The 14,819-nt window shown below is 33.2% G+C and overlaps 1 protein-coding gene across 8 annotated transcripts in view; it reads right to left on the minus strand.

The window, feature by feature from the left end:
• Positions 1–14,819, minus strand: part of LOC128673207 (supervillin-like) — a 166,528-nt gene that overhangs the window by 116,335 nt on the left and 35,374 nt on the right. Inside the window, exon 1 of one of the 8 annotated variants that reach the window (XM_053750889.1) lies at positions 13,309–13,563. The exons of 6 other annotated variants lie outside the window; for them this stretch is intronic. In XM_053750889.1, coding sequence (XP_053606864.1) covers positions 13,309–13,411 — 103 coding nt within the window. In that variant the 5' untranslated portion in view covers positions 13,412–13,563. Of the gene's footprint in view, positions 1–414; positions 576–13,308; positions 13,564–14,819 lie in introns of those variants that run through there. One more of the 8 variants, XM_064436194.1, reaches the window with a different exon arrangement.

Genomic DNA, 14,819 nt, shown 5'->3' on the forward strand with positions numbered 1-14,819 from the left:
TAATCAATATAATGACTTAGGAGAGTGTAAAAATTCTATCTAAAGAGGAAATTGTAATTACGACAGGCATATTTTAGCCAGGCACAAGTATATAAATTATATAAGTAACGAGACCTGTTGAGCCTTGAGATTAAGTACTTACATAATTTTAATGATCAAATTACCTCACAGATTTGAACTGGCTTATATGCGTGTAATTAACTCAGTTTATACATATATTTCCTATTTAACTTCGAGTCATCCAAAAATGTCCAGACGCGTCGAAAAATCTCATCCCATTGTGCACACACTATGCATTCGTTTTATTTTTGTATCACTGACTATCTTTACGAACTAAAATACGGACCACACTTCCTATCTAACAAACTTACTAACCGGCACGTACTCAGTTGACTGACAGACTAACAAACTCACCTTAGAACGATGTAAACCATAAACACTGAACTGAACAGAGAAATCGTCGAATTTAATTCAAGATTTGAACACAATTTATCGCGTACAAACAATATTTCGAATCCGCGATGTCACGAATTTTGAGGACGAAGGGCCGTGCGTCTACGGCGACGGTCGGTTCATAACTGACTATGTCGTGGACGAGTGCAAGCCATTAGGAGGTACGAGTTAAGTGTTTAATTGATGTGGCATCAAGTGACAACTGGGACGTATGCTGACACACGACCCTAATCAAATCAGTAGCTCGTAGTTTGAACATATCATAAGGGGTCAATCCGAAACTACAATTGGACACTTGAACAATCAATTAACTATCTCTTTTCATTCGGATAGTTTGTATATTTGTATTATTACGTATCGTGTCTACTTTCGTTGATCTTAGAAAGTCAAATAATTTAAGTTAATGTCCAGTTCAAATTATGCATTTTACAGATTTTTAATTTGTATGATGTATGTACGGTTGTATGTAATCTTTGAGATTTAAGTTTATGTAATTTTTTCACATAATTCGGCTCGCGGGTTAATTGTTACTTTAAATGTTTTTTTATCACTACTGAAGGACATTTGATATAGAATTTTTGAATCAAAATATGATACAGTCTTTTAAATTAAAAGATATCATGATAGAAATCATGAATTCCATTTATAACAATAGTTTTAAGGGAATCTTTGGCATGGATACATGATTTATTAAGTAGTTATTATACAGCTTATATTATAACGTCTTAATCCCTTACTTTCACAAAAACCTCTGAGTATCACAAACCTCTGACTAACACTGTCTGTAAGTAAACAGGGATATATTTAATGTCAATAATTGGTTTTCTCCTCATAATGATCGGAAAATCTCTCAAACACGTTTCACAAAAGCGAAGCTTGTTTATTACGTCGATCATACTGTCAATGTGATTGTTTGACTTCCGTTTCCAACTTTGTTTTTTGAGTGTAAACCACTCAAAAAACAAAGTTATGCTTATACACTGTTCTTTGTTTGCTTGAGGCAAATCCTTGAGTCAACATAGCATATAGTTCACTTTGTGCCTGTGAAGGCCTAATTTCTGAATAAATGATTTGATTTTGATTTTGGATATCGGTATGATCATAATTTTCTAAAGATCTCTTAATATCCTTGCTCCAGGTTATTATATCATCCATGTAATATAACTTAGTAATTTGAGTTCATTTATCGATCCACTTATTTATTCTAACCAAAACATCAAAAACTGATATAGTATCTTACGAAATAGCCTCCTAGGATTTACGGAATAACGAACCGATCGTGATTCTCTAACAGTTTCCTTTCCGTAAACTCTGTACTATTTTCTTTTAGGAATACACTCACATAGGAATTTATGGATAATAAGAACCCTATATGTATTATTTCGGGTTGTATAACAAAAATTATTGAAATCTGTACAACAGATTTTACATGAAATGCATTTCCGATAATTGGCTACGTTCCAACTAGTGAAATCAGATCCTTTTGCAATTTCAAAAACAAGAAATTATATATAGACATTTGTGTCACGAGTAATGTGTTATGACGGCATGATTTCGTCATGTCAAAAATCATTCCTAATATAATTTAATGAGAACGCAAAAAAGAACAGTATAAACTGATCAACTAGCTAAAGTGACATTTAATTATTGTATTTGTTTATTTAAATAAAAACGTGCATTTTATTTTTTACAAAATTGAGTAGACAATTCCGATTACTATTTTCAACCAAGGACGTTATCTCGGAAACTAGTTCATGGAGAACAACCGAAGGCTCCACGTTCACAGTACAGCCTTTAAACAAACAGTTAAAATCGATTCCACGAGTAATGCAATTAAGGGGACCTACATTCAGATCCTCCAACGATCAACTTTATCATGTCGTCACGACATCAATGACAGTAAATTTGTATAAAACAGCTGGCTTTGTTTTTAATCTGTCATATTTGATAGACTTAATCACGTAATAGGGTAATAAGAAATTATATAAAATGTAGATGATGTTATTTACGACATAAGATACAGACCAGATAATTAGCTTGCTGAAATAGGAGTAAACACTTGGGGAAAACAATAAAGCACTTATGTTCTTTATTGTTATGTCTATAACATAATCTGTGGCTGCTTGATACAGCAAAGTTACGACAGAGTCGACTTGCTAAGAAGCAGTACACAAGCTGGCTGAGTTCGGAGGTATTGTTGCTAAAAATTATAATGGTATGGAAATAAATTTCAAGTCTCCAGATCAAATAATACCTAACTACACTATACTAACTGTAAATAATTTAGAAATAAATGAATTTAAGAATTCTGAGTTTGATTAGAAAAATTAAAGAATTTAATTAAAATTACACAGACACAAAGTATCTATGACATACCTACATGTAATAAGATCTTATAAGATATAAAATATTAAGATCTTTATATAAAATATTATATCTAATTAAACCAAATTGTGACAGCAAGACTCGGTAATATTAACTTGCCTTTAATTAAATTCCATTTCATACTCAAAGTTTTGTTAGATATTTGGTCGTGTCCTGAAAATGTCGTAAGTAATTAAGCAAACGGGAATGAGAAAGTCCACCGTATAATTACATTTTTTACAATATTTCACAATTACTTTTAACCCAGGAAATATAGCATTTTTAAAACAAATAATTCAAGTATATTTTTATTCAATTGTGGTTGGTTATGGAGGTAGATTAATAACGTTATTTTATTATTCTCTTTGTTAGAATCCTCCTAGCTTTCACATGGACATGATAGTAAAAGAATTGTTAACATACAAATCTGGAAATTATATTTATATGACAGTGGAAATAAGTAGCTAACGAATACGATTACAAAACGCAGACTTCATGAGATAAATTTGATCATATTAATATTTGATCATACTTATAGCTAGATTTTAAATACGATATATCTGTGTGATCCCTTTATCCCAATAATGTTGTTCCCACCATTGGGACAACGAGTATGTACGACATAATATTTATTTACCATGGTTTCCATCTTGTATTGTTCTGTTTAGGTTTTTTGTTTCTATACCACAGTGAGGAATGCTAATATTCTTGAGCTATTTAAACACGGCTCGCTGCAGTTTGTTCTGGCATCAAAGTCTGACATCCGCTTTCATAGAAAATATTTATCTGAATTAAAACAAGTCTGAATTAAAACAGGCAAACCTAAATACAATCCCTATAATCAAAATCTTATTACTTTATTAGACCATGACCATGAGTGATAAGGGATAACCAAGTAAGCACAAGATTGCACAAAATTGAAAATAAGTGTCGCGCGGTGACTTTGTTCTCGTCTAAGTATAGGACATATCCGCCTGTGGATGCCGTACGAGGCGACTAAGGGATAAGAAATCTTCACAGTTGTTTGTTGCCTGTCATCTTCACAGGTGTCAGGCAACAAAGGCATTACCAAAGAGAGTTAAGGTAGGTTCTAAAGCCACAGCCAAATGTTTAAAATAAGGTTCATTTTCAGGCAAGCCCCAAATTTCTCAACTTGTTGGCCTAGAAAGAAACGGGAACACGAAGGAATGAGAAAGATTAATATTAATTAGACAGGCCGGCACTAAACATAAATATAATCCCTTTCATTTTTAAGCAGAAATTCTAAAAATGTGTTATCGCATTGACAGATTTCGTTGATGAATTTCGTTGAAAGTTGACGCGAATACAACCGCTGGGTTTTGGGTTAAACCATAATCAATGGTATTGCGTCTAAACAAATAACCAGAATTAACAAATAGTTCGCATAAATAAAGAGTCTTGTCTGTTTCTAAACTTTCTTCTTTGAAACCACGTAACGGATTTTGATGCAGTTTTCAATGTCAGTGAATAAGTAATTATGTAATTTATTCCCGAAGGTAGCTTGCATTAAATAAATAAAAACTTGCCTGAAATAAGAATTCTCTAAAATAGTAATATAAGTGCAACGGAGTGTTTACATTTAATTAAAGTCGGGAACTAGGGAGCAGATCGAGACAGTCCTATTCTATATAACACTCCAGTCCAGACCAGACTTGTTTTATAGTGATCACTACTTCTACGTGGTTCGGTGCACAAGCTAATAATTTTTAACCGACTGCGGCGAAGGAAAAAAGAGTTACGATTGTGGCCGGCATTAGTAATAGCCATGGAACAAAATGAGAAGTATATTAATACGGTAATCAGAAGCGATACATAAAAGTGGGAATAAGGTATGACATTTTTCTTTCTTTTGTTTGAGCACTAACTGCCCACTTTTTCAGTATATAAAGATTATGGCAGGTTTTGCTCATGGTCTCGAAATATCAAACATCGCCGATGAGAAAAATCATATTCCCTTAACATCAAAACACTTTATTATTCTTGATAAGATGGCTTTTCTTTAAACCAGACGCATTATACGAGTCCACCGCATAAAGCGGCGGTCGTTACTGGAAAAAGTATCCAGGAAATACACCTGGAGAACTAGGGCAGAAACAATAGCTCTCATGTAACAGAAAATACAGAACCAAACAAGTTACAAAGTAACGTGTAATTACGTTATAAATTGTGGGAGGTATTCTAGGAATATGGAAAATAATACAATTAGTTTAAAAGTGCGCATCGGGTTCGTAGAATAACTTGGGATGGGTTCTGAAAATGTCGTTCAATTATATATTAAATAGAGAAAATTCGATTATTATATTCACAGAAATTATATTATATGGCCCGGGTGAATTTATCAAGGAAATTAGTGGGGATAGGAGTCCTTATTACTCTGTATATCTATCTCATAGACACGGCTCCTTATCGAAAATAGGCGATGAACATGAATGTGGCTGAAAAGAAGAGGAAGACTGAAAAAAATATACAAGGAAAAATTGCGCCTATTTAGAGTTCAAAAACATACCAAATCCACTAGTTTCTAGCCTTCCGACCTTAATTTTCATATAGATAATACCTAACCATTTTCAGTAAATACTTGGCCTGCATTTAATGTGATTCAAAGTTAAAATATAAAAAAAAAGCACTAATCTCCGAGATATTTCGGTTGCAAACACGGTCTTGATATTTTAGTTACATTTCATTTGAATCCAAATATTTACGTGACAGGCATGTTGTGTCTGTGTGGTAGATTGATGTAGCTTTAGAGTGCACAAATAGCAGACATGCGATATTTGCTCATAATATAGTTTAAGATACAGACTCATTTTATAAAATAAAGGTATTGAATGCGCACGCACCATTTTTAACACCCTACGCAAATAGAGGGGTGTTATAATTTTTACGTGTGTCTGTGTATCTGTCTGTGACATCATAGCTCCCAAACGGATGAACCGATTTTCGTTTAGTTTTTTTGTGACATAGATAATGTTATCCCGAGCGTTCTTAGCCATGTTTCATGAAAATTGGTTCAGCCGTTCAAGAGTTGTAGCGAAATAAATATTAAAAGTCGGAGTTTGTCTAACAAATAAATTTGTATATTGTCACACCTACCTTTTTATATTATACCTTTTAAGTTTGAAATAAAAAATAAAAAATTGTCCTACTGGTAGATTTCTTTCTGCCGTGTAATCATCGGCATTTAAGATCTTGTCGGTGGAGTAGCCTCCATTTAGATCTATAGGTGTTCTACCATCGATTTGCTACATGCAGGTGCATGAACGACACAATTCCTGCCTTCTCCATCAAAGTTTCCATCATCCCTATTCCTCAGGACAGCCGCTAAGAACTAGAATGGCCCGCTAAAATGATATGCCAACTGCTTATACAGATATCAAATACATTACTATGGCATTACCGTACGGGACACGGGGTCAACGACCGGCCGCGAAGGCCGCGCCGACTGATGACGTCATGCCCCATAGAGACAATGTTATTATGCGTTTCTGTTGTTGCTACAGTCATTCTTATTCCATTACATATGAACGAATGTCACGGTGAACACGTTGTCGTTATTAAATAAATTTGACACGAGAATGACTTTTAAATCAGGTCGCCATTTTTGATCGCTAGGTTAAGTATCTTTAACATTTGGAACTTCTCTTGTCATGGCGGCTTTATTTTTGTCAAAAAAAAAAAAACAAGTCTATGGTAATTTATATACGGACTAAGCACGAGTTTAGAAGGATAAATTGACACCGAAACACTAACGCTGATTCATTGTTTAGATAAGTATGTACCTATATATAACAATTGCTAATCTACTAAATACAACGTCTTAGGACGAGAATGCAAATAACAAAAATTCAAGTCCCGTAATTATGTCACTAGGATGGATTGCAAGCGAATCTGGCTGCAGTCCAAGTCTTTATTAACGACATTTAAGAATGAATATAAAATACACCTTCTTAAACAAAAGGGAACTTCTGGTAACTTTCTGAGACAGAAGATAATTGAATGAGATTATTTCTTATATAAAAGGAGCGGGTATTTTAGAGTTTCAGACTGACTTTTCCGTCAAGCTTCGTACTTATAAACAAAAATCTCTGTAACTGTTAACAAATAGTGGTAAAGTGTACAGTGAACCGCACATGAACAATAAAATTCATTGCAAATTCCACCGAATTGAGGTCTATGTAGGGTGACGTGCTATCGGCCGTACACAATATGATAAATAATTTCTGTCTCAGTCGTTTGAATCTAAACTTTGTATGTGTTGTGACCGCTTCTTTGTTTGTGTCCAACGGATCTCTGATACAAGATAAGTGCTGTGGGCCGTTGAGTGCTGTCCTATTTTTTTTTTATTTCTCTCTTCAATAATTTCTCATTAGTCACATAGGTATTTGACGGCATTAAGTGTACTAATAGACGAAACTAAGTGAAAGGTCCTTGACAAAGTATTTGTCTCCCCATAAATTTACCTACTAAATTAAAAGCATTAAGAAGTTTCTTCGCTAAATTAAAAAGTTGGTAGTCATAACATAGAAGCAGTTTTGCACGTTTCTAAGTTTTTATTTTTCTTGCGAATTTTACTTAATATTAAACAAGTGAGGATATTCTTTATAAACAACAATGAGCGTAACTTAACGTAAATAAGTGAAACGTTTGAATTGAAACAGAACAGGAAAAATTCAATCACGAAAAGTTTGTTTTATTTAGTTTTGCAGAAAACAAAGAGTTTAAAAAAATTGAATGTGATTGGATTTCAGAATTTGCGTAAATAATTATTCTTTCTTTTCACAGACTATGTTTTCCTGTTAAATGTTTTTTATAAACTAGGTTAGGAGCTCTGTACGACGCGGGGTGAAGAGTGTATACAGAGATGGTGAGTTTCTTTCGGCATTTCTTTTTAGCAATGGTCGTTCCAGAATGCTAGCAGTTGTAGTTTTGACAAATATTTACATCATTTAAATTTTGAAGTTAAAAGCGCCTGTGGATGTCTAATTTTTAAAAGATTTACGTCCAGTTTACATTCAGTTTGCTGCGCGTAATCTCACCTCTTGGTGTATCACTTTACATTAGATTCAAAGTAACCTATTTGGTCTTGTAACCGTAATATATCAAGCAGAAATAGTAAGTCTTACAAGTAATTCAAGCAAATAACATTGCCCATTGGAATAATGAAATTGCATTTCATCGAAACACAATAAAACAGACAGCGGACTGTCCACATAGAAAAAAATAAAATCAATTTGTAAATGGAACACACGTGGAATTTTTAATTATTTTCACAGAATAACCAAAGTATAGAAGTACATGTTCCAACCAAATATAAGTTTGAGCATCTAAAACTATACTATTTATCCCAATTAAAAATAAACTATTCCTATTAGAAACAAGTCCGATACAAAAGTTAGTACTGATTCATATATAAAATGAATGTGTAAGTTATTTTTAGAGTCCCATTTGGCTACTTGATACCGGTAGTTTCGTCGTATTGACTTGGCCTAGTTGGGTACATCTGCATCTGAGCTGAACGTGCATCATTGTGTACATTTTATAGGCTTGGATTACGAGGTGTGGTGGAGACGCCATCTGAGGGAAGTAGGTTATGATTATGATAGACATAAATAAATAATATACTGCGCATATAATATTGTTCATTAGCATTATTGGATGAAGTAAGAATTCACTAGGTTTTTATATAACATAGACACAATAAAATTTTCATGACCACAGTTCATTATATTTAAGTATTTTTAGAGGTAAGTAGGAATTTGTTATTTTCCAATATGGTTTTTGAGTTAAAATAAATTGACTTTTACTGTTCACTCGTAGAATTTACCAATTAGATAATAATAACCAGGATTTCATTCATAAGTACTAAAAAAACATCCAATTAAAATGAATGCAAATCGTTCAATCGACACGAAAAGCCCATAGAGTTACAGCGACGACTCAAACGACACTCAAAAAATGTAATAAAATTGAAACTGCGAACACGGTTTGAATACTAAAGCACCGTTGGCGGCCGAAATCGATCAAAACTGTAACAGGAAAAACTGTCATTCGCAAATAAAGTAAGGAACAGAAAGAGCGTTCAAAGCTTGGGATTTCATAAAGGTTGATCTGACTGGTATGTAACGAGGTTTATGCAATAAAACTACGTCTAGTTAGTTCTAGTACGAGCATAGAATAATTAATGGAGATCACTTTTCATATTGTATAACCAGTGGGAAAAAAGTGTCAGTAGTTTAAAAAATAACTTGAAATAACTACTCAAATATTAACCTTCAAATTTATGGTTAAAAAGCTAATAGAACTAGATCGAAATTTGTTGAAAAATTATTAATTGCAAGACATGATTTTTGCCGATTCCAAAGTTCAGCGGAATATACAAAATTTCCAACATAAGCTTTAAAAGTTGAAAGATGATAATGCTTCAAAATAAAACTCAAAGTAATCTAGTAATGCACCCATTCCTGCCAATCCGGGTGACCCAGTTGTAGACGTTGCCGTCCGGATAAAATATTCTTATATCGTGCAACTAGTAGTGATTAATGCTATAGCAAACAATGAATCTTGATTCAATGGAACATTACATCTTGGATGTAATTTTTTCATTATTGTCATGTATTGTCATGAAGATAATGATTTTATAAAGTTAATGTATAACAATACTAACATTTGGCATATATTCATAGCATATAACGACTTCTTCCGCTTGAATGTTCCAGCTACTGGAATATGTAAGTGGGTATTATGCCCTTCTCCGTAACAATCAATATTTCTGCGAAATTTCAAGAAAATTGGTTGAGTAAAAAAAGTTTTAAGAGGTAACAAGTAAAACTCCCTTTGCCGTTACATAAATATAATAAAATACAAATATTCTTTATTGCCAAAAGAGAAATATGCAGAAAATTAAAACATCAAAGGCACGAATGTCAAGACAAATCCTAGCTTCGTTATCGATACATATAGAGATATCTGTTGAGTTCTTTTGCACAGTCACCGTTAACACATTAAGTTCATCGACGCCAGGTCCAGACTCCAGACCTAATGTGACCGAGTACCTACTTACTACTTGGTTTAAAAGAACTCATAAAACTAAGAACAGTTAATCTGCCACATCCAACTGATGCAGCTAGTTTACTACCAAACTGACATTAACTGAACACAAAATGTTGTAGTTTCGTAAATGCAGCCAATATAGCTGAAATGGGTGACCCGGATATGAATGAGCGACGATGTCCAGATAATGTTTTACTTCAACTTAAGTATATTTGCGAAACATATTTGTTTTGTTTGTCTTTTGGATGAGATTCTGTAGAAATTTACAGATTTATTGATTGCAAGTCACAGGTTTAAAGTTGTTACATACACAATTGTTTATCGTTTAAATATAATCATGTAAAATATTATATATAATCTGTAAGTCAGTACATGATATCTCGATGTTGTCAAGCGCATCAAATACAAAATGTTCGTTATGTCTCAAAGATGGATTTACGATAGACAGTTATGCAAAAGCGTTTGGGTACGCCTAATACACCCGATGCAAACCCATCTTGTTTTATTTTTATTGATGATAGATTACTTCTCTGACTGATCTACTATATGCTCCATAGTGTTACAGTTGTAGCTGATCTACTCCATCTATTTACATTGGCAATCAGGGTCTTCATCAAAGTCTATAACATTTTAACAAACATTGAATATTTTTATTTAACAATGTATCGCAACTTTGAGGCAGATATCTTCAACGGATTGCGCTAAAATTTTGTTTACATGGCATTATTGGGATTTTCATGATCTGGTGGTGCACCAAGGATCGGCTTCCAACGAGGCAACCCTTAAATGGTTTAGGTACTCTATGAACATATCTTTTTGTCATGCTTCGACAATAAAAGCTTACGTCAGAAATTTTGTAAAAATAAAATGGTATATTTACATTTGGAAACATACAAGGGCACAGTCGCAAATCAGATGGCATTGGAAGTTCAGGGCAACCTCACACATCATACAAGCCGGAGGCAATTCAGCCCGTGGGGAAATACGAATGCCTCCGATGTTATTACTTTCTCTGATAAAATAACTCAGCCACTCGGCAAATTATTTTCAGAGCACACAGTAAACAAAACCGAGGTTTAAGTGAAATAGTAACAGATTTGACGCAATTTGCTATACTTAGATATACTCTTTCTTATTTCAGCATTTTCCCGGTTCCTTCATCAGCCGTTTAAATATAAGCAGAGAAGAAAAACAAAGATTTTGGAACATGTTCTTGATATATATTTATTGCTATTGAAAAGAAAAAATTGTTATGTTGTTCCGATCCCAATTAAGCTATCATCATCATTTGCCTTACCTTGTCCCATCATCTGGGGACGGCGCAAAATGTCTGTTCCCTCCACAATTCTCTATCTTTTGCTATATTTGGATCCACCCCCAGCAACCTCATATCCTCCCTGACACAACCCATCCATTTCTTTCTAGGCCTTCCTCGTCCTCTATGGATATAGATATAGCTTAATTGGGATTTAAGTAGGAAGGTACATGGATATGTACCTTCATACGGAAAAAATATATTTTGTTATGTATATAATTGATTAATTATAATAATACAATATAATGGTTTCCAGATCAATGATCTTCCAAAACTAAAGATAACAAAGTGAAATAATTGACGTCATTCATTCCGAGACGAAAACATGAATATTTTATCACTTCCCATGTGTATAAATTGTTTTCCAGCTTTCCACGGCATACCATGCAATGAGATCACTGACGCTTGTGTACACACAAAACATGGAGATCACAAAACAAAAGTATGTGATGAAATATTACACTCATACTGTAATACATGTTACACTGCAAACTCTTTTCATGTCAACCTTATGCTTTTCATAATATATGGATATGAATAAATTTATGTAATATATGTTCAATGGTAATGATATTAGAAACATTTGACTTGCTCCGACCTCAGTTCTCGGATTTCTGTACGATTGCGTTTGCGAAGACCAATACCGAAGAAATTGGCAGGTAGATTCTTTACATAGTATATTATTAAAAGATGATTTTTGTTATAAACCGGAAGTATGCATAATTTTTCGCCTTCTCTTTCCATAATTTTTAGTCAACTGTTTTATATCCCTAAATATTTCGAAGAGAAATAAACTACAAAGCCTTATTTCTGCACTAATATCTTTTTAAGATACCGACGGCCTACTTATGGGCCTCACTATACATAAAACAATGAGAATGTGCATATTAAAGAACCAAAACACACAGTTAACACGGTTTAGTTTTGTTAGTCGGAAAAATTAAATAGTTCATTTCGTTCCTAGTTATATCGTTTCTGGAATATGGTTTTTCAATTATCATTATTTAAAACTGTGGGCCGTACTATGTTTTTAATTCTACCTAGTAAGTCTACCTTAAAAATAAATGAAAAATATATAATAAGTGTTGCTTGTCACTCATCCGTCAAAACATAGCATAAATATTTTTTACTACAACGAAATCAAAGAATATCTGAAAAACTGTAACATTTTCAATTCCTAAGGAAACATCCAGGTACACGAGTATTACCTTCATAATATCCTGATGGTTTAGCATGTGCCTGACCCACATGTTCAAATATAAATTCATCACAATTATATGAAACGGAGCGATGCGCCTAATCTAGCTAATGTTGCAATAAATATTCTACGCGATACTTTGCTGGTATGAATATACATGTGAATGACCCGACTGAATTAACATTATGGTAATTGGACTAATTTAACGCAATAATCCGGTGGAACCAGGTTTATAAACAAAAAATAATTTTTAAAAACTAAATATTCCGAATAAAATTTAAAAACAGACTTTATACTACATTGAAACATTCTTAAATTGGTTGGTCGTGTACCTCGTATACTGATCAAACTGTACTAGCAATTAACTAAGTTAATTAACTCACAAAAATATAACTCACGTCTCTTTTATCAAAAGACAAAGTACAGTCGGCGAGATAAATTATTCTCATTTAACACAAACCAGCATCACAGACACGAATAATTGAGACTAATGGCGCTAATTGATTTTTTTCCGTCGCTCGAAATATAAGGGAGGATTCTCATTTAGATCAGAAAGCTAATTGGTTATTCTGAATTTTAATTAAGCACTAACTTAAAAACACATAAGTGAAATATAAACACTTCTTTATCAATTTACTTAGGATTTTGTAAAAGTCATATCAGATGCCTTCAGGCGAGTTGAGGAATCTGATTGACGCCAGAGTTAGCAATAACACTCTCGAAAGGAAGAACCGTAATATTTTTAAGATTTCAAAAAAGATTATCACAAATCTAGTAAGTTGGATTATTTACAGGCTTCATTCGACTTAGAAGTACTAAGTAATGTATTATTATGCTGACTGTTCCATCAACATAAACCGTAACAACGTTTTGGTTGCTTTATAATTAAAAAATAATCAAAACTCACCGGTAGTGACCGCAGCTATTTGATAATAGCAGCGACATATCAACAACAGAAACACAATCCACGATATCACTATGGGACAGTCCTGTACAAACACCGCATCCATGTCTACACTAACAATGAAAGAATCTTAAAAAAATAATTATAAATAGTGATGAAATCTATGAAATTTCAACTAAAACACACAGCAAGACTGTAAGACTGATGCTTTCTTTTTTTTTTATCCATGTGGGGTAGACGTTGACACACGGGTCGATGTCATCAAATGACACTAGAGTAATGCGTCGAACGCTTGGCACATGCGCGCGCGCCTCGATCCAAATAAACCGGCGAAATCACCACATTTTAATTACATCCCGGTATTTTTCGAAAACGTCGAAATACACATTAATTTTATAATGTGTTTACTATAGCGGAACGCTGAATTTCGCAAATTCTAAGTTTTATTATTAATTTCACTTTTCAGCACCAACACAGTCTTTCGATTAAAGAATTATCACAATGATTTTAATATTTTATACAATTAATGTACCGATTTGAAAACAATTACGTTGCAACGTTTCAAGTCTATTTTAAAAATGTTCAGTTTATCGATATAAAAATTCTTGTCCACTGATAAAAATCGATTTCAATCGACACGCAACGTAAATCCGAGTCCGGTGCGCCCGCGCACGCGTCTACGAAACATCTGTCGGGGCAAAGCACAATACTCTCGTTAAATGATAACGAAAATAAAATTCACCTCCCGAAGAGTGAAATGGACAAAAAGTGACTTGTCCACAAAATAACTTGTTTTTTTATAGATTCAAGATCGCAGACGTCAATGTACGTACAGAAATAGACACAAATATGACTCAAGTTGGGACATTATTATAATTAGGTGGTTATAGATTCAGACGTGCTTCATTAGTTTTAGTTCTTTACACAGAATTTTCGTCTTTCATGATCAACATCTGACTTGGTTATATAAATGGCTTTTCATCATGAACTAAATAATTTAAAATAATTTCCTATCAATATACAAGGATACTAAATTTCCACAATGGTTTCCCGAGAAAGGCTAGAAGTACCTCAACCGCAAATAGCAGAAGTAGATACTAATTATAATATATAAACTTTGAAAATTTTCCACGTTTCTTTATTTGAATATCAATAAAAGATTTTTTCGTATAATGTATACCATTATTTATGTACTGGATATTTTTCTGATTGACGTATGAATTTTTCCGAAAAATATTGTCGGAAAAATTGTTTACTTACGGTAAGTCTTATATTAACAATGAATTACTGACGGCCATAATTTGCCGCGTACCATTAGATATTCAACTTAACTATTTCACATTACAGTAGTACTAGTTAGAACCAGTACTACTTACTTGCAATATAATTTATAAACAGATATTAAACAAATCCCATGTCAAAAATTATTTTATAACAACAAAACGAGTTGACAGAGCAAACGTTTATCGTAATAACATGCTTGAATGATTTGAATTAGTTAAAGGTTCACGATA

The sequence above is a fragment of the Plodia interpunctella genome, chromosome 10 (assembly GCF_027563975.2).
Source record: "Plodia interpunctella isolate USDA-ARS_2022_Savannah chromosome 10, ilPloInte3.2, whole genome shotgun sequence".
Taxonomy (NCBI): Eukaryota; Metazoa; Arthropoda; class Insecta; order Lepidoptera; family Pyralidae; genus Plodia; species Plodia interpunctella.